The sequence below is a fragment of the Muntiacus reevesi genome, chromosome 7 (assembly GCF_963930625.1).
Source record: "Muntiacus reevesi chromosome 7, mMunRee1.1, whole genome shotgun sequence".
Lineage (NCBI taxonomy): Eukaryota > Metazoa > Chordata > Mammalia > Artiodactyla > Cervidae > Muntiacus > Muntiacus reevesi.
In genome coordinates, this window is record NC_089255.1 from 21,066,166 (window position 1) to 21,085,819 (window position 19,654).

The 19,654-nt window shown below is 53.9% G+C and overlaps 2 protein-coding genes across 3 annotated transcripts; both read left to right on the forward strand.

Annotated features, from left to right (window-relative positions):
• Positions 1-119: 119 nt before the first annotated feature.
• Positions 120-10,640, forward strand: EFS (embryonal Fyn-associated substrate). The gene is made up of 6 exons (XM_065941235.1): positions 120-248; positions 5,650-5,928; positions 6,189-6,329; positions 6,443-7,165; positions 7,508-7,597; positions 9,108-10,640. Exons 1-6 carry the CDS (start codon positions 231-233, stop codon positions 9,540-9,542), a joined length of 1,686 nt encoding a protein of 561 aa, XP_065797307.1. The 5' UTR covers positions 120-230; the 3' UTR covers positions 9,543-10,640.
• A 2,865-nt stretch (positions 10,641-13,505) lies between these two features.
• SLC22A17 (solute carrier family 22 member 17) lies at positions 13,506-19,654 on the forward strand. Of its 2 annotated transcripts, none has more exons than XM_065940542.1 (10): positions 13,506-13,640; positions 13,837-14,346; positions 14,437-14,540; positions 16,641-16,795; positions 17,391-17,556; positions 17,756-17,901; positions 17,984-18,089; positions 18,259-18,476; positions 18,760-18,871; positions 19,013-19,654. In XM_065940542.1, exons 2-10 carry the CDS (start codon positions 13,939-13,941, stop codon positions 19,299-19,301), a joined length of 1,704 nt encoding a protein of 567 aa, XP_065796614.1. In that variant the 5' UTR covers positions 13,506-13,640; positions 13,837-13,938; the 3' UTR covers positions 19,302-19,654. The 2 variants fall into 2 exon arrangements, with proteins under 2 accessions (XP_065796614.1, XP_065796615.1); XM_065940543.1 differs by having other exon boundaries at positions 13,517-13,640; positions 13,840-14,346.

Sequence of the window (19,654 nt, forward strand, 5' to 3'; positions counted from 1 at the left end):
TGGATGAGGTCCCGCAGCGACGCCCCGGCCCGCCCCGCTCCTCCTCCTGCCCGGCTAAGCTGCCTCCCATTTGGGGAGTTTTGTGGGTTTTCTTTCTCCTCCTCCAACCTCCGGGGAGGCCACGATTCAGGCGCCGCAGCCGGGGGCCGCCTCCATGGTGCGGGTCAGCTGCTGCTGAAGTCAGCGAAACCGAGCCTGGCCTGGAGCTGGCCACGAGGAAGGCCAAGGCCATGGCCATAGCCACGTCGGTGAGTCCAACCAGAGAGAGGAGGCTGACGGGCAGAGACCGGCCACGGTCTGTCCTGCACTCCTGTCACTTTTATTTCTGCCTTCTCTTTGTCTTGCTCCTTCGTCCCTTGCTTCTTCAGGACACTGTGTCCCCCTTCTGGCACGTTGGTTTCCCTTACCTCCTCTCATCCCTAACTCCTACTGGGTCTGGCCTCTTCTCTCCTCCCCTTCCCATTCTCCTCTCTTTCTTTCTGGAGGCTGCCCCTGGAAGGAGGGGAGGGGGCAAGCTTGAGTCCTATCTCCTCTTCTATGGGCGGGAACCGATGACCACTGGAGGTTGGCAGGGGGTTGTGATTGGGAGGGCAGTAAAAGGTTGGAAGGGAGCTGAAAGAATGGAGGTGGCTCCAGGAACACCGGAGGGCAAAAGGCCCAAGGAAGCCCTGCTCTAGAGGGGGGGATGGAGGAAAGGAGGGGAAATAGAGTAAAAGATGGAGATCAGGCAGGGAGCAAGGGAAAATCGAGAGAGGAGGGGAGGTGATGTCAGCCAGCCTCTGGCCACTTTCCTGGGACTGGGGACAAAGGGAGGAGACAGCTGGCATGATGGGACAGTGGGAGGAGGCCTCCCAGGGAACGTGTGGCTCACTGCCACCCCTCTTTAAGGCAGCCACTCCCTCACAAGTCAGCTGGGCCCCTGAGGAGGGAGTAGAGCTGGGGTGGCCACACCCATCATCAATCAGTCTATCAGAGACTCTAGCCCAGTTCCCGCAATTGCACGGCCCGAAGGTTTGATCCCATTGGACAGAATTGAAATTGAACACAAGGAGGAGCTCTTCACAGCCCCGCCCCTGCCTTCTGAGTTGTACTCCTGAAGTCTGAATCCCAGCAACTATATCCCATTTCTACCCTTCCTAGGCCCTAGGATGCCCAGGGAAATCGAGGCTGCCACCTGCTTTCTGGACCCCTCTGAATGGGCATTCTGGGAAGGAGGATTGTGACACTGGGAAGAGAAGCATGGCTCCTCACCTCCTCCCACACCCCTCGAGGATGAGTTAGATTTTCACTCCTTCTCAGACCAAACTCCTCTTAGCTTCTCAATCTATATGATGGTGAGAAGACTCTAGTTCAGAGCCAGAAGCGGGGAGGTGGGGTACTCCGACATAAAGATGCTGCCTCAGGAACCAGCTAATCATCTTTGTAATCCCAGGAGGTAGATCTTTCTTTTTGCTTGGAAGGGGAAAGTGTTGCTATTTATGCTTGTGAAACGTACAGGACCCTGATAACAGCTAATCTTCTTCGAGTATTTACTGGCCCTAAACTTTGTCTTGGTATGTCCCGGTTCTTTGATGCATTGTCTCATCCAGTACTCACAACAACTCTGAAGCTAGTACTGTTATTATCTGAAAGTGGATATTCAGCTATGGATATGGAATTCTACAAAAGAGGAACCTGAGGCTTGGCGAGGTTAAACAGACAGCCCAAAGTCACCCAACTCGAAAGCAGCAGAGCCGGGACTCAAAACTCAGGTCTGTCTGCCTTAGAAACAGTGCTCTTAACTGCCTGCCTAGATCCAAAACACCAATTTCTCATTTACAGTTAGAAAAGTACCAAGCTAACCAGGAATTTGTGTTTTCTGGCTAGCATGTTTGCTTTCTGTGGCACAATTGCCTTTAGAAGCCAAAATATAATCAGAAAAGAGTTTGATGAATTTGGAATCAGGCAAGAAGTCAGTTTGTTGTTAATATCATCCAGCCATAAAGGGCTGGACAACGTCTCCACCTGAGGGAAATATCAGTCAAGAGGAACATGGACTCTCCCTGGCTGAGCAGGCCATCCTTCGCCCAGTGTCTGTTGGCCAGATGCAGCCTACCCGATATCTTGGGCTTGAGAAGTTTCACCATGTTAGTCAATCCACATGGATTACCTGCTCAGTACTATCTACTCAATGCCTAACTACCTGTTTTCTACCATCACTGTGTAAGCCACTAGCAAACATATCGGAAGTGGAATATATTTTGATAGTGTGAGTGGCTTAAGCCTGATTCTACCAAAGGACTTGGTGGAACCAGAGTCCAGTGATGAGTGACTGGCAAAGGGAACTTGGACACTGTGAAAACTTCCTATGAACTTAAATCATGTTTGAGCTATGGATCCTCTTTTTTTTTTTTTTTTGGTAGTTGATTTACAATGATGTGTTAGTTACCGCTCTACAGCAAAGTGATTCAGTTATACACATACAAACATCCCTTTTTAGTATTCTTTTCCACTATGGTTTATCATACAATATTGAATATAGTTCTCTGTACTCTATCCTAGGACCTTGTTGTTTATCCATTCTATATACAAAAACTTACATCTGCTAACCCCAACCTCCTATTCCATCCCTCTCCTAAGCCCTCCCCCTTGGCACCAGCAGTGTATTCTTTTCATCTGTCATTCCGTTTCTGCTGCACAGACAGGTTCACTTGTGGCATATTTTAGATTCCATGTATAAGTGATGTCGTATGATGTTTGTCTTTCTCTTTCTGACTTCACTTAGTATGATAATCTCTAGTTGCATCCATGTTGCTGCAAATGGCACTTATTCGTTCTCTTTATGGCTGAGTAATATTCCATTGTGTGTGTGTGTGTGTGTGTGTGTGTGTGTGTGTGCGCACGCGCGTGCGTGTGGTTTATGGCTGAGTAGTATTCCGTTTCATGGCTGAGTAGTATTCCATTGTAGTAGAATTCCATAGTATTCCATTCCATTCCAATACTGAGTAGTGTTCCATGTGGATCTATACACCACATCTTTATCCATGTATCGGTTAATGGACATTTAGGGTGTTTCCATATCTTGACTATTATAAATAGTGCTGCGATGAAATTAGGGGTGCATGTATCTTTTTGAATTATAATTTTGTCCAGATATGTGTCGTAGGCCCTCCTGACTTTCCTACTGTTACTATACAAGAAGAAAAAAGTAGACCCTTTCTTCTTGGCCATGCCCCACAGCTCGCAGGATCTTGGGTTCCCTAACCAGGAATTGAACCTGGGCCATGGCAGTGAAAGTCTGGCATCATAACCACTAGGCTACCAGGGAACTCCCCAAAAGTAGATCCTTATGCTTGTGGTTGTGAAAAAGAGTGAGAGTGCAGCCTCTGGAATCACACAGCCTGGAGTTCAAATCACGCTTCACCAGCTGTATGTCATTGGGCAACATACCAAGCTCTCTGTTCCAGTTTCCTTTCCAAACAGGGATCATGATGGCTCCTCCCCTATCAAGCTGAGGATTAAATGAGATGAGATGATTAGTGCAAACACTTGTTCAGTGTCTAGATATATAATTTGCACTTGGTGTCTGTGATTTACCTGAGCTTATAGTGTCCAGGTGACACTAGTGGTAAAGAACCTACCTGCTGATGCAGGGGACACAAGAGATGTGGTTTCCATCCCTGGGTCAGGAAGATCCCCTGGAGGAGGGACTGGCAACCCACTCCAGTATTCTGGCCTGGAGAATCCCAGGGACAGAGGAGCCTGGTGGGCTACAGTCCATAGGGTCACAAAGACTTGGACATTACTGAAGCGACTTAGCAGGCACAGCTCTCAAGGGCTTCCCAGATGGCACTAGTGCTGAAGAACCTGCCCACCAATGCAGGAGACGTAAGAAATGCAGGTTTGATCCCTGGGTCAGGAAGATCCCCTAGAAGAGGGCATGGCAACCCATTCCAGTATTCTTGCCTGGAAAAGCCCATGGAAAGAGGAGAGACTGGCAGGCTATGGTCCATAGGATTGCAAAGAGTTGGACACAACTCAAGTGACTTAGCACACACGCACATAACTCTCAAAGGAAAAAGCTTAGATATCCCCACCAGGAGAACTGGAAACAGACTGATACATCTTTGCTCTTGATTGGTCCACTAGCCCCCTCCACACACACGCGCGCGCACACACACACACACACACACACACACACACACACACACACATAGGAGCGTATATACTTTTCTCTTCTCCATGGTAACGTCAGACTCTGCTGGTAGAACCTTACTTGCTAAGACTGAGAACAAAACAATTGCTTTGGTTTCTGTTTTCTTCCCTATTATGCCAAGGCTCTTTCGGGGCTGGACTTCTCCCAGTCCCTCTCAGAATGAGGTATCTCTGCAACTGCTTAATCTAACCTGCTTGTAGGGGATACTGACTGGGAAACAGGGAAGGTGAAGGAGATTCTATGAGAGACCTTTGCAAGATTTCCCTGTGTAATTCATTCAACATACATTCATGGAGGACTGACTCCAGGTCAAGCCTATTGTAGGGGCTAGGAATATAACAGTCCCTTTTCTCACAGGGCTAACAAGGGAAGAAATCTAGTTTTAAAAGTAAGTAGACAAATAGTATGGGCTTCCCTTGTGGCCTAGCTGGTAAAGAATCCACCTGCAATGCAGGAGACCTGGGTTTGATCCCTGGATTGGGAAGATCCCCTGGAGAAGGGAAAGGCTACCCACTCCAGTATTCTGGCCTGAGAATTCCATGGACTTTTTTGTTCATGAGATCGCAAACAGTCAGACATGACTGAGCGACTTTCACTTCACTTCACTTCACTTCAGACAAACAGTATAAACTATTGGGAAGGAAGTAATAGGCAGGGACAGACACAGAAGGATGTGGGGAGAAGAGCGAGAAGGAGACATTATTTATTTTTTGGCCATGCCCTGCAGGATCTTAGTTCTCTGACCAGGGATTGAACCTGCATTATCTGTATTGGGAGCATGGAATCTTAACCGCTGAACCACCAGGGGAGTCCCAGGAGAAGGAGACATTTAAGAAGAACTGAAGGGGCTTCCCTGGTGGCTCAGTGGTAAAGAATCTGCCCGCCAATGCAGGAGACTTGAGCTCAATCCCTGGTCTAGGAAGATCCCACACACCTCAGAGCAACTATTGAGCCTGTGCGCTAGAGCCTGGGAACCTCAGCTACTGAGACCATATGCTGCAACTACTGAAGCCCATCCACATAGAGCCTGTGCTCTGCAATGAGAAGAGCCACGGCAGTGAGTCCCACGCACCACAACTAGAGAGTAGCCCCGCTCTCCGCAACTAGAGAAAAAAGCCTGCACATCGATGAAGACCCAGCACAGTAAAAAAATAAATAAAATTAAAAAGAAAAACTGAAGGATGAAAAGGTCTAATCAACAGAAGAGTCAGGGAAGGGTAAAAAAAGGGCAAAGGCCCCGAGGTGGGAAAGAGCTGGTCTAGATCAAAGAATAAATAGAGAGGAAGAATGCCGGGAATGGCACTGAAGACAGGCCGGGCCCATCAGGAAGAGTTGAGTCAGGAGGTCAGATGTTCAGCTTGAGGAAACCAGGGAGCTCTGTATTTTGAGCAGGGGTAACATGACCTGATGATGTGTGTGAAGACCCCTCTTCCTGCTCCCACCTCACCCACCAGGTGCAGCTGGCCCGGGCGCTATACGACAACACAGCGGAGTCCCCGCAGGAGCTGTCCTTCCGCCGCGGGGATGTTCTGCGGGTACTGCAGGGGGAAGGCGCTGGTGGGCTGGATGGCTGGTGCCTCTGCTCCCTGCATGGCCAGCAGGGCATCGTGCCTGCCAACAGAGTGAAGCTCCTTCCGGCTGGCCCAGCACCCAAGCCTGGCCTCTCCCAGGTGCCCCCAACCCAGCCCGGCTCACCACATCCAGCCCCAGAACATGGCAGTGAGGACCAGGAGGTGAGCACTGGAGCCCCCCAACCCCGATCCTGGACAACCAGTTCCTCTCTGCTGGTGCAGGGGGACAGGAGGAGCCCTGAGACCCCGGCTTTGCACTGACTCTGCTGTTCAAATCCTGTCTGCCAAGTCTTTCTGGGCTCTTTCTCCATTGGAACAGGGAGGGGGTTGGGGTTGGAAGGTGTCTAAGCTTCTCCCAGGCGCACACTATCTGATGCCCTGCTCCCCACTCCACCTGACCCACCTGCCTGTCGATCCCCCAGTTGTACGTGGTGCCACCCCCAGCTCGACCCTGTCCTACCTCAAGACCTCCAACTGGACCCTGCCCACCCTCCCCTGACCCCATCTACAAGGTCCCCAGAGGTGGTGGGACCCAACTGGCTGCCCCTGGAGCTGCCTTGGAGGTGAGGGCTAGGGGTTCATATGTCTGTTGGACAGGGGACAGATGGCTCTTGAGAATGGGTTAGAGGAGTGGGGGGCCCACTGCCGAACCTGAGAGTAACTTCTTCCTCTGCAGGTCTACGATGTACCCCCCACTGCCCTCCGCGTTCCCTCCAATGGCCCCTATGACTCCCCAGCCTCCTTTGCCCGCCCTCTGGCTCAGGTTGCCCCCCAGTCCCTTGGAGAGGATGAAGCTCCCTATGATGTGCCTCTGGCCCCGAAGTCACCATCAGACCTGGAGCCAGATCTGGAGTGGGAGGGGGGCCGGGAGCCAGGGCCCCCCCTCTACGCTGCCCCCTCCAACCTGAAACGAGCATCAGCCCTGCTCAATCTGTACGAAGCACCAGAGGAACTGCTGGCAGACGGGGAAGGCAGGGGTGCTGACGAGGGCATCTACGATGTCCCCCTGCTAGGGCCGGAGACACCCCCTTCTCCAGAGCCCCTGGGAGCTTCAGCCTCCAGTGACCCGGACACCCTGGCCCTCCTTCTGGCCAGAAGCCCCCCGCCCCCACACAGGCCCCGGCTGCCCTCAGCTGAGAGTCTGTCCCGCCGCCCTCTGCCTGCCTTGCCTGTACCGGAGGCCCCCAGCCCTTCCCCGGCTCCTTCTCCTGCTCCAGGCCGGAAGGGCAGCATCCAGGACAGGCCCCTGCCCCCACCCCCACCGCGCCTGCCTGGCTACGGGGGCCCCAAGGTGGAGGGGGATCCGGAGGGCAGGGAGGTGGAGGACCACCCGGCAGGATACCACAATGAGTACGAGGGCATCCCGGTGGCCGAGGAGTACGACTACGTCCACCTGAAGGTGAGCTTGCCTCAGTCAGCCCCCCAGAAGGCCTGCAGGAGAACGGAGCTCAAGACCTGAGGTCCCAGAGGCAGACCCTGGCTTCGACCATTCCCTCCCACCCCTCTGCTGACCCTGCAGCCTGGGCCACATCATTTGTATCAGTACTGCAACCCAACCTGGTGTCCCCAAGCTCTCTGACCTGCCACTAGGGCTCTCCAGACCCAGAGTCAGGAGGCTGCAGATCTGATGGGAGGAGAGACCTTCAGGAGGAAGTGGGAGTGGGAAGGAGTGGGAAAACCACAGGGGCTACCTTGCCCTGCTCCCCTTCCCCTGCACTGAGGCCCTTGTCCCCCACTGCAGGGCATGGATAAAGCTCAGGAAGCCAGGCCTCCAGATAAGGCCTCCCCAGGGGATCCTGAACAACTAGAGAGGGGGCCGCCAGAGCAGCAGGTAACCCGGGGCGGTTGGTGCTAGAGAAGGGGGCAGGGGAGGAGGAGCAGGGACTTGGAAGAAGGGGTATTCTTAACTGAAGTATCAAGGGAAGTCTATTTGGGGGGGTAAGAGTTCAATGAAACAGGACAGTTGGGGTAGAGAGGAGTTAGAATCCAGAAAGGAGCTGGAACTTAGAAAAGGATATCAGGAATTCAGAAAGAGAGGAAAGAATGTGTTGGAGAGGAGTCAGAAAACCAAGCAGTCGGGAACAGAGTTGCTGGGCCAGGTGACTTCTGAGGCTCCTTCCAACTGTGAATTCCTGGGTTCCTAAGAGACCCGGCTCTTAATTCCAGCTCCACCACTAAGAAGCCAGGGCCTCTGAAGCTGCCAGTTAATCTCTCTGGGTCTCAGGGAAATGAGACTCTTCTTGACTCATGGTCTAGAATGGTCCTAATCACCATAGCTGCTGCTGCTGCAAAGTCGTGTCCAGCTCTGTGCGACCCCATAGACGGCAGCCCACCAGGCTCCCCCATCCCTGGGATTCTCCAGGCAAGAATACTGGAGTGGGTTGCCATTTCCTTCTCCAATGCATGAAAGTGAAAAGTGAAAGTGAAGTCGCTCAGTCGTGTCCAACTCTTAGCAACCCCATGGACTGCAGCCTACCAGGCTCCTCCATCCATGGAATTTTCCAGGCAAGAGTACTGGAGTGGGGTGCCATTGCCTTCTCCGAATCACCATAGCTACCATCTGTCAAGTTTGTACCAAGCACCAGACCCTGTGCTCAATACGTTGCACCTGTCAGCACTGATCATAGGCATACTTAGCACTCATACAGTGCTTACAGTTCGCGGTGCTATGTTCTCAGCTCTTTCTATGTACCCTATCAACGAATCTTCACTGCAGCCTTAGGAGGCAGAAAAAACAAGAACTGCACTAGCCAGTGTGGTAGCCACAGCCACATGCAGCTACTGATCTCCAAGTGTGACCAGTCTAAACTGAAATGCACTATAAATATAAAATGCACACCAGATTTTGCAGATTTAGTATGAAAAACAATTTTCAATAATTTTTATACTGATTACAGTGTTGAAACTACACCATTTTTCATTGTATGGAATTAGAAAATATGTCCATTTTTAATGTATGGAATTAGAAAATATGTACCAATTTCTTTGTAACTTTTCTAACGTGGCTACTTGGAAATTTGAAATAGCATGTGTGGTTGGCATTATGTTTACATTGGACAGTATAGTGCTAGGCTCCCCATAGATAAAGGAGATAAAGGAACGATGAAGTTCAGAGACTTGTTTTTGAGGTTGTTTGAATCCAGATTTATCAGACATCAATTCTGGGCATCTTCCTCTCACTAAGAGAATCTAAATTGTCTGATAGGCAAAGGCAAAATCTAAGGGGGTCGAGCTCAGGGAGAAAGAAAGGCATGAGGAACAAAGGGAGGGAAGGAGAAAGGAAGTAAGAACGGAAGTGGCACTGGCCAGGCAGTCCCGCTGAACACTCTTCTCACCCTCAGGAGGCCCTGTCCCCCGGGGAGCCACTGGTTCTGCCCACTGGAGATCTACAGCTCCTGCACTTCTACGCCGGGCAGTGCCAGGGCCACTACTCAACTCTGCAGGCGGCTGTGGAGGCCCTGATGTCCAGCACCCAGGCAAACCAGCCCCCGCGCCTCTTTGTGCCCCACGCCAAGCGGGTGCTGGTGGCTGCTCACCGCCTGGTGTTCGTTGGGGATACCCTGGGCCGCCTGGCAGCCTCTGCCCCCCTGCGAGCACAGGTCGGGGCCGCGGGCACAGCGCTGGGCCAGGCATTGCGGGCCACCGTGCTGGCCATCAAGGGGGCCGCCCTGGGCTACCCATCCAGCCCTGCAGCGCAAGAGATGGCGCAGTGCGTGGCGAACCTGGCGGGGCGGGCCCTGCAGTTCACCACTCTGCTCGCCAGCCTGGCCCCCTGAGCCCCTCGTCTCCGCTCTGCCTTCACCTGCCTCCCAGAGCCGCCCCAGTCCTCAGGTGGCTGGAGGGCTCTGTTTTCGGGACTAGGAGACACTGAGGCATCTTTCCCCCTTACTGCCCTTTCCAGGCATCTCAGCCTCTCACTGAGGCCCCTCCTCCCCTACCCCACAGCTTTTTGTACGAGCCATTTTGTATAAATTATTTATATTTAATATTATTCCCTGCTTTGTCAGGGGCAGGCACCAGGCCCTCCAGGGACCTTCCCCCTCCCTCAGCCTGGGGTGAAGGTTCTTAGACTCTGCAAGGCCAACCCCCTCTGGAATCCTAACCCCACAGAGAGCCAAGTAGCTGAAACCTAGAGCCACCAGGAGCCCCTTTTTTGTCTGTGTCTTGGCTCTGGAACATCAACGCCTCCCTGTTAGCTGAGAGCGAGGGCAAAACGTTGGCAGCCCAGAGTGGGAAGGTCTGGGAGAGGCCAGAGGACTCCTCCACACAGAAACAGGAGAGCTGGGCCTCTGACATGGTGCACCTCAATAAACCAGGCTTTCTGGTTCCCCAACTCTGCTTCCTGGGAGCCTGGGGGGCAGGCCTTGGCCAAACTGTTGGGACACACACTGTGGGCAGTCTGCCTTTAGGGTTTGTGGGGAAATTCTGCTGTTCCTCCAACTATTCATCTAGCAGGTTCTCAGCTCCCATGATGTGCCAGGCACAGTGCTGAAGGTCCATTGTGGGGTCGGGCTGGATATAAACAAGTCAGCTGAAAGAAGTAAATAAAAAAAAGGAACCTGCCACAGAGTTGATAGTTGCTGGTAATGGAAATGAACAGGGTGATATGTGACTAAGTAGATGGGGAGAGGCCATTGGAGACTTTAGACAGGATTGCTGGGGAGGTGGTATCTGTGCTGAGACCCCGAGGATGAGAGAACCAAGAATAGTCTGCAACGTAGCATTCTGGGAAGGCAGGCCCTGATTCCTGACCAAGGTCTCTCCTCCAAGACCTATGTCAGATGATGTCATTAGAGAGGTGTACACATGGGGAGGGAGGCCATGAGAGAGCCTTGATGGTGCCCTGCTGAAGAGGTCACCCCGGCTGTGACCCACTGGAGAGAACTGCTGGCCTGGGTGCCTTCTCCCTTAGGTTAACCCAAGAGGGTCTAGTTCCTTAAACTCCCCTTCCCGACTCCCTGCTGACTGTCCTTCCGGACACACCACCTTTTAGAGGAGCTGAGGGGCCAATAAATTCAATGTGTTGGAAGTCCATAGTGCACAGGGCCTTGGTGAAATTGATGGGCCACAACCTAGATGGGGTCACTTCAGCCGTTCGCCACAAGGGGAGAAGTCCAAGCCACAGATTCATTGCTTAAGCTCTGCTTTCCCAAGATTCTACCCTGGCACAGTGACTGGACTGGAGGTACCCCCAAATTCAATCACAATCAGTCCCTTGGCCCCTCTCCCCATGCATTTGCCTCCTCCATTTGAGGTTCTTTGTTCTCATTTCACTCTCAAACGAAACTCATTTCCAGAGGCTGGGGCCACCAAAATTCACCCCTAGGTGCTGGCATTAAAGACAGAACAGAGGCCATCCTCCACCACCTTCCAGAAAGAATTTCAAGAGATCAGCCTGGAATTAGAGTCAGAGGTCTCAATGCAAGTTTCCGTGTACCTGTGTCTGCAGGTAAATCCCATCAGATCCTCAGAGTTCTAGTTTCCTCTCTAATATGAGAAGGAACATGATGATCTCACAGGGCTGTTGTGAGGCCCTAGCAAGATAATGCATGTGAACAGCCCAGCAAGGCAGAAAGTTATATGGACTACAATTCCAGGACAGACACGAGGACACTAACAAATAAACCCCCAAGGAATGCTGCCTGTAACAGCACCAAAGTAAATCCTGAAGAGATGCTGAAATGGGTTGGGGTGGGAGGGAGGCTGTTTATTGCATTAGAAGACTTTCCCACATCTGGAAAATTTCTGAACAGAGGGGACAAATTAGAAGTGTGGTTCAGTGGAGACTAGATGGAATGGATTTCCTGGTTGAGATTGACAGGACATCCTTTTCAACACTTACCTGGGATTAGAGAATAAAGAACCTATTAGAAGTCAAATCTCAAAAAAAAAGGGGGGGGGGGAATCAAATCTCTTTGAAAAGTGCATTTCTAACTTCAATGTACGTATACCTGGGGATCTGGTTTAAAATGCAAATTATCTGAAAACAGCCTTCGATTCTACATTTCCAGCAAGTTCCCAGGTGATGTGGATGTTCCTGGTCTGTAAATCATACTTTGAGTAGCAATTCAAGGAGTTAGGGGAGACTTTTCTGAGGCAAATATGCTTGAGCTGACAGATGAAGGAGAACTTGACTAAAGTAGAGGAGACTTGTAGGCATAAAGACCAGCTTATTCAAGGGCCCTGTAGCACTGGAAAAACTGAAAGAATGTCAGTGTGACTAGTGTGCAGAATTTGGAGAGAGAGAGAGAGCTGCAGAGATTATGGGATGACTATGAGGTCTAGAATATTGCATTTACCTTGACAATGAGAAGACGTTGATGGTTGTTAAATAGGAAAGGAACACAAACATCTGCATTTTGAAAAGATCAGTCCATCTGCATTGTGAACAGATTGGGGGAAAGGATTGGAAACAAAGCAGATATAGAGCACCGGTTAAGAACTGGGAGGCTAAAGCAGTCTGCACAACAGGTAGCTTGTCTAGTGGTGCCAGAGATAGATGGAAAGAAGCAGAATATCTGAGAACTACACAGGAAATCAAAGGGATAGGATTTTGTAGAGGATTTGACATGGGGTGGAGAGCGGGGGTAAGGAAGAGGGCACTCTAAGAGCTGTCACCTGAGCATCTGGCCACAGTTGGATGGTGAAAGTGCCATTCAGTGAGGAAAGAAGAGCTAGAAGACAACCAAGCTGGGGGGACAGGGGCGACATGACCATGAGTTTGGTCTTGGATGTATTGACTTTGAGATCCTTGTGAGTCATCCAGGGCAAGAAACCAAAGAGATGGCTTCAAGGGTCAGAAGAGAGGTGGGAACTGGAGATGTAAATCTGGAAATCAGGTTTATATTGGCTTGTATTATTTATACTGAGTTTGATGGAAGCTGCGGGCATAGGTGAGATTCTGAGGCGGAGAGAACAATGTGAGATGAGAGGAGGACCTAGAATCAAGTCTCTGAAGATCACAGGCGCTGACTGATGATGAGGAGAATGAGTCTGTGGTAGAGAAAAGAATAGCAAGAGAAAGAAAATCAGGAGAGTATGGGACCTGGCAGCCAGGGAAGAAAGAGTTTAGAGGAAGGGGTAGCCAACAATGCCAAATACTGTTGAGAAATGATGGGAACTCAGCCAGGGTGGGGGTTGTGAAATCAGAGAAGTGGTCTTGTAGAGGACTAAAGCCAAGGCTGAGTACAGTGCCCAGTGCAGTCCACCATATGCATGCCCTGTAGCATCCTTTCCAGTACACCTGTCTATTTCCTCCGTAAGCCACTCTGAGGTCGGTCTTGTCTATCCTGTTATCCCCAAAGCCCAGCACAAGGCCAGAATATAGCAGACACTTAATATATTGTACTGATCAGTGATGGATGGATGGATGGATGGATGGATGGATGAGGAGGAAGAATTGGAAGCAAAAGAGGAATCGCTGGCATCTGCCTGGGATGTACTATCCTTTAGTTACTCCCTTTATACCGCAATGGCCCGCAGACCCAGGGAACAGAGACAGAGCCCCATCTTCTCCCTCCCCTGGGTCCCGGCCCCCCTTCCTCTCTCTGACGAAGAGTCTGGACCGAAGGTTCTGCTGACGTTGGAAGGGGAGGAGAGTCTGGAGGAAGGGGAGGGGAAAGCGGCGCAGAGATCGCAGAGACGGAGGAGGCGCCCGCGGCTGCAGAGCTGCAGAGCGGGGTCTCTCGGCTTCTGTGTCCGGGCAACGGGCGCGCCACTGGGCCAGAGGACAGCGCATCCTTTCCGTGCGGGCCGCCTGGGCCCCTGCGGTCGGCAAACTGGCTCCCCGGGTAGCCACCGGGACCCCTGAGCCCAATGGCGGGGGCGGCAGCAAGATTGACAGCACTGTAGAGATCACCCCCAGCCCCAACGGAGTAAGTGCCCGCGCCCTGGGGGCTACGCAATCATCTCCCCGCACCCCGCCTGGCAGGCGCCTGGCATTTTCCTCCCGCGCAGCCCCCGCGGCAGACCGCCTTCCTCCCTCTGGCGCCCGCCCTCTTCCCTTACCCTGCGGTTTTCTCCGCTTCACCCTTCTCCTGCCACCCCTCCACCCCCCACTCCCACCCCCAGCAGGTCGGGACCCTTGGAGATGCGGTGCCCACGCAGCAGCTTCAGGGTGAGCGGGAGCGCGAACGCGAGCGGGAGGGGGAGGGCCACGCGGGCGGCGACGGGATGGGCAGCAGCCTGTCGCTGGCCGTGCCCCCCGGCCCCCTCAGCTTCGAGGCGCTGCTCGCCCAGGTGGGGGCGCTGGGCGGCGGCCAGCAGCTGCAGCTCGGCCTCTGCTGCCTGCCCGTGCTCTTCGTGGCGCTGGGCCTGGCCTCCGACCCCATCTTCACGCTGGCACCCCCGCTGCATTGCCACTACGGGGCCTTCCCCCCCAACGCCTCCGGCTGGGAGCAGCCCCCCAACGCCAGCGGCGTCAGCGTGGCCAGCGCGGCCCTAGCCGCCAGCGCCGCCAGCCGCCTCGCTACCAGTACGGACCCCTCGTGCAGCGGCTTCGCTCCGCCGGACTTCAACCACTGTCTCAAGGACTGGGACTATAACGGCCTCCCGGTGCTCACCACCAACGCCATCGGCCAGGTGAGGCGGCCCGTGGGCCGCGGGTCTGGGGGCGGGCCGAGAGTCACCAGCGAGGGGTCTCACACCCGCTCCTCCCTCTCACATCCCCAGTGGGATCTGGTGTGTGACCTGGGCTGGCAGGTGATCCTGGAGCAGATCCTCTTCATCTTGGGCTTCGCCTCCGGCTACCTGTTCCTGGGCTACCCAGCAGACAGGTGAGGGCTCAGCAAGTAGAGAGGAGGGCTTGCTAGGGAGGCTGGCCCAGGCAGCTAGCCTTCGCAAGAGGCTGAAGAGGCTTTGCTCAACTCTGCAGTGTCTTCTGGATTTCTTCTGTTCATTGACAGGCGGCCCCACCACTGTCTCAACTTCACTCCCCACCAAGAAATACTCTTTCCATACCTCTTCCACAGAGAATAACTCTCCCCCCACTGCCAGTCCCACACCCATGAATCAGTGGCCCCATCCCTACTCACCAAAACCCCTAGGTCCACAGAAGTCCTAACTCCTCCTCTATTGTCCTGTTACCACCAAGCTCCTCACTTGCCATCCTCATAGATTAATCCCTGTTAACCGTACTGTCTCCCTGGACTGTTAGCTCTCTCAGTGGCCTCATTCCTAAAGATCATTATGTTAATTTCTAAATATCAACAGCCCCATGCACACTGGCCAGTAGTTCAACTCTTCAAATAAATGACTACCCTCTTGGGGGGAGGGGGTCCATAGTTTAACCCCCATCGATCAGTGACCACAATAGCACCCCTCACCCCAGGCTAATAGTCCCATCCTCATGGATCATTAGTGCTCTCAGATCCTTTCAGATCAAAAGCCTCATTTCCAGGAATCAGTGGCTTCATCTCAAAGATCTACAAACCCATCCGCACCAACCAGCAGCTCTTCCCAGGGGTTAAAACTCCATCTCTGATCCTCGACACCATCACCACTGACCAGGTGCTCCATCCCTGGGGATTATTAGACATCTCCACTGGTCTATAGTCCCATCCAAATGGCTTTATAGTTCAACTCCCATGGCTCAAAGGCAAGCCACCATTCAATAATCCAGTTCCCTAAAAACAGTACCTATCCTCACTGCCCTATAGTCATACACCCCTGTGGGCAAATGATCCTAAACCCATTGGTCAATAGCCCAGCCTCATGCCTCAGTGGCCTCATACCCCCAGACCAGTAGCATCATTCCTCTGTAATAATAGCCTCATACCCAAAGACCTAAATTCAGCCTCCTAAATTCAGTAGCCTTAGCCAATAAGCTCAACCCCATGGAAAATGGTCTCACCCTACTGGGTCAGTAGTTTCACTCTCAGGCATCAGTGTCCCCTTCCCAATGACCAGTGACCCCAGTCTACATCCACATTACATCAGTGCTCTTATCTCTAAAAATCAGTAGCCTCGCCTCCAAGGATCAGTAACCCTGTCCCCACTGACTCACAGTCTGTGACCATCACCACTGATCAATAGTCTCTCATATTCTCTGCTCTGTGACCCCATGCTTAACGATTATCCATATGGATTAATAGATTCATCCCTACTGGCCAACAGTCCCATCCATCTTGACTGAAATCCCTACCCCAGGAATTAATAGCTACATCCCCAAAGATCAACTGTCCAATCTTCAGAGGTTAGTGATCAGCCCCACTGATTAATAGTCCTGTCTCATGGATTAAGAGCTCCACTCTCATGGATCAATGGCTCCATCTTCTGGTCGGTGACCCCATCCCATTGACCACTCCTATGGGTTAGTAGACCCATGCCCCAATCCCATGGAAAAATGGCTTCATCCCCCAAAATCAACTACTCAGTTCTCAAAGATCAAGAGCTCCATTTTCACTGACCAATACTATCCCCATGGACAAGTGGCCAATGGCCCACCTCCTTAGATCAGTAGTTCCAACCCTGTATGTCAACAAGCCCATCTCCTCCGATCAGTCTGAGCAAGACAAGCTCCAACCCCACTGACCAATCTCTCTATTGCCAAGGTCTCAGGGATCCAATTCCCCTAAGCAATATCCCATCCCCACTGATGGCTGGTCTCACTTCCATGAAGAAATGCCTTCATCTCTGACCAATAGCCCTGAGAGTCAGTGGTCACAGCCCCCACAGAACAACAGCCATGCCCCAGTGCCCAGTAGCCAGGGTTCCCCTGGCTTCCCCATCCTTCCCCATCTCCTGTAGCCTTAGTCCAATCCTCGTTCCCCGGGCCTCATCCTCGTATCTCCATCTCTAAAGTGGGCAGCTGGACCCCACCCAGATACTCCTCCCTCAGGTAGTCTGGGTGACCAGGGGCTCTCCCTGCCCTCCAGGTTTGGCCGACGTGGGATTGTGCTGCTAACTCTGGGACTGGTGGGCCCCTGTGGAGTGGGAGGTGCTGCTGCAGGTTCCTCCACGGGCGTCATGGCCCTCCGATTCCTCCTGGGCTTCCTGCTTGCTGGCGTTGACCTTGGTGTCTACCTGATGCGTGAGTGGCAACCTTCCTGAGCTCCTTCCCTAGGGGCTCATGCCTGCCTGTCTGGATCCCCAGGTCATTGCCACTGCTCCCTAGGACCCCTCAGTCCCTTTTGCACCCCTCAGTCCCTTTTGCAGCTGTCTGGAATCTCGGCTGTCTCTCTGGCCAGGCCTTTAAAGGATCCAGCGGTCTTGCTTCTCACATGCCCCTCTCCTTCCATGATCTTTAAAGCTTTCCCTGCCCTGGACTTACTGCTGTCAGGGAATGAGCCTTATTTTAACAATGAAATCCTGAGTAGCTCTACGACCTTGAACAAGGGTTCATGTGAAGGTCAAATAAGAGGTCTGATGTGAAAGGGCCCGTGCACTGGGAATGCTGAGCCCCCGCAGGGACTCGGAGCCTCAAGCCCTCCCAAGTGTGAGCAGGAGAGAGGAGAGGACCAAACAGCCTCTCCACTCTGCCTTAGAGGACAGTCTGTGGGAGGTAGTGGCTGCAGCCTCCACTCAGGGTCTGACCTTGCTTTCTGTCCTCCTCCCTCCCCTCCCCTCTTCTCTTCCATGCCTCCTTCCTCCCCGGCCTCTCCTCCCTGTCCCTGCTGTATCTCCAGGGCTGGAGCTGTGCGACCCAACCCAGAGGCTTCGGGTGGCCCTGGCGGGGGAGTTGGTGGGGGTAGGGGGGCACTTCCTGTTCCTGGGCCTGGCCCTTGTCTCTAAGGACTGGCGATTTCTTCAGCGAATGATCACCGCTCCCTGCATCCTCTTCCTGTTTTATGGGTCAGTATCACCCTCCACCTCTTGTCTGGCCATTCCCATCTCTACCTCCTACCTGTAGCTCTAGCCTGCAGACCCCTCCTCTTCTCCACTGCCCCTTGTCCAGGCCTGCTCCAGCCCCAGTCCCTCAAGAGGTGGGAGTTTTCCATCCTGTCTCAGTAGACGAAAAGCCTCACAGTGCACCCCTTCCCCCCTCCCCCAGCTGGCCGGGTCTGTTTCTGGAGTCCGCGCGGTGGCTGATAGTGAAGCGACAGATTGAGGAGGCCCAGTCTGTGCTGAGGATCCTGGCTGAGCGGAACCGGCCCCATGGGCAGATGCTGGGAGAGGAGGCCCAGGAGGCCTTGCAGGGTAAGAGGCAGGAGCCCCACCCATGTAGGAGGACCCTGGGTGCTCAGCTGTTCCTTCTAACAGCTCCTCTCTCTCTCCCAAGACCTGGAGAACACCTGCCCTGTCCCTGCAACATCCTCCTTTTCCTTCGCTTCCCTCCTCAACTACCGCAACATCTGGAAAAATCTGCTTATCCTGGGCTTCACCAAGTGAGCCTGGGTGTCGGGGCCAAGGGTCAGGCTGGTAGCTAAGATGGGGGCTGGCTGGGTGGGGAAGGCCTGAGGACCCCTGCAGAGGGCAGCCAGGGTGGTGAAAGGCTGCAGGTGACAATGCGGACACCACAGACGCTGTCCTCTGCCTCCCCGCCCTGTCTCACAGCTTTATTGCCCACGCCATTCGCCACTGCTACCAGCCTGTGGGAGGAGGAGGGAGCCCATCGGACTTCTACCTGTGTTCCCTGCTGGCCAGCGGCACAGCGGCCCTGGCCTGCGTCTTCCTGGGAGTCACTGTGGACCGATTCGGCCGCCGGGGCATCCTGCTTCTCTCGATGACGCTCACTGGCATTGCATCTCTGGCCCTGCTGGGCCTGTGGGATTGTAAGCACCCTCCCTTCCCCGCAGTGTGGGCTCAGCCGAGGAACCCCAGCAGAGGTGCCCCACATGGACTCAGCCACTGCTTCTGGTTCAGGCTTCCCAGGACCAGACCAGATCCTGCCCAGATCTTTCACAACCTTCCCCCTGGCCGCACACTCCAGTCTGTTCTCCCAACTGATCATGAATGCCCAGGCACACCCGGCTAGGGACCAGAAGGGGTGATGGCAGAGACAAGGCCAAGCATGATTTGCCGCCTCCACTCACACGCCCCCTCTTGTCCCTCCAGATCTGAACGAGGCCGCCATCACCACCTTCTCTGTCCTTGGGCTCTTCGCCTCCCAAGCTGCCGGCATCCTTAGCACCCTCCTTGCTGCCGAAATCATCCCTACCACGGTCCGGTGAGAGCAGGCGTGCTGCCAGGGCAGCCTCCCGGCCTCTGTCGGAGGACGGGGCCTGAGGGATGCAGGAGGAGCGGCTGCTGGGGAAGGGTGGGAATGAGGCCCACAGCCGCAGGCTCAGTGCCTTGTTGTCTCTCCCAGGGGCCGAGGCCTGGGCCTCATCATGGCGCTGGGGGCGCTCGGCGGGCTAAGTGGCCCAGCCCAGCGCCTCCACATGGGCCATGGGGCCTTCCTGCAGCACGTGGTCCTGGCGGCCTGTGCCCTCCTCTGCATCCTCAGCATCATGCTTCTGCCGGAGACCAAGCGCAAGCTCCTGCCGGAGGTGCTCCGGGATGGGGAGCTGTGCCGCCGGCCTTCCCTGCTGCGGCAGCCCCCCCCCAACCGCTGTGACCACGTCCCGCTGCTTGCCACCCCCAACCCCGCCCTCTGAGCGACCTCTGAGCACCCTGGCAGGAGGCTGGCCCATACCGAAAAGTGGCACAAGGCCCTGGCAAGGAGAGCGGGAGGACTGAGTGAGCTCGGCAGGGCTGCCCGCGAGGCTCAGAGGCACCTCGGGCCAGACATGAAGGAGCGCTCAGAGGGCTGCCCTCACCCCATCTCCTCCCCACTGCTGCTCAGTGGTCACTTCCTTGGCTAGAGTCAGGGGGCAGGGAGAGAGCTCCACGCTGTACCACCAGGTCTGGGCTCCATCCTGTGCCCAACCACATCCTCCCAGACCTCATTCTTTCTTGCTCTATCATTCTGTTTCAATAAAGACATTTTGAATAAATGAGCCTACCATAG

Coding starts and splice junctions, on each gene's coding strand:
- EFS (XM_065941235.1), top strand. Junction 6,330..6,442: donor CCCCTGGAGCTGCCTTGGAG/GTGAGGGCTAGG, acceptor CTTCCTCTGCAG/GTCTACGATGTACCCCCCAC. Junction 7,598..9,107: donor GGGGGCCGCCAGAGCAGCAG/GTAACCCGGGGC, acceptor TCTCACCCTCAG/GAGGCCCTGTCCCCCGGGGA.
- SLC22A17 (XM_065940542.1), top strand. CDS start 13,939: ATGGGCAGCAGCCTGTCGCTGGCCGTGCCCCCCGGCCCCCTCAGCTTC. Junction 17,557..17,755: donor ATCCTCTTCCTGTTTTATGG/GTCAGTATCACC, acceptor CCCCTCCCCCAG/CTGGCCGGGTCTGTTTCTGG. Junction 17,902..17,983: donor GGCCCAGGAGGCCTTGCAGG/GTAAGAGGCAGG, acceptor CTCTCTCCCAAG/ACCTGGAGAACACCTGCCCT.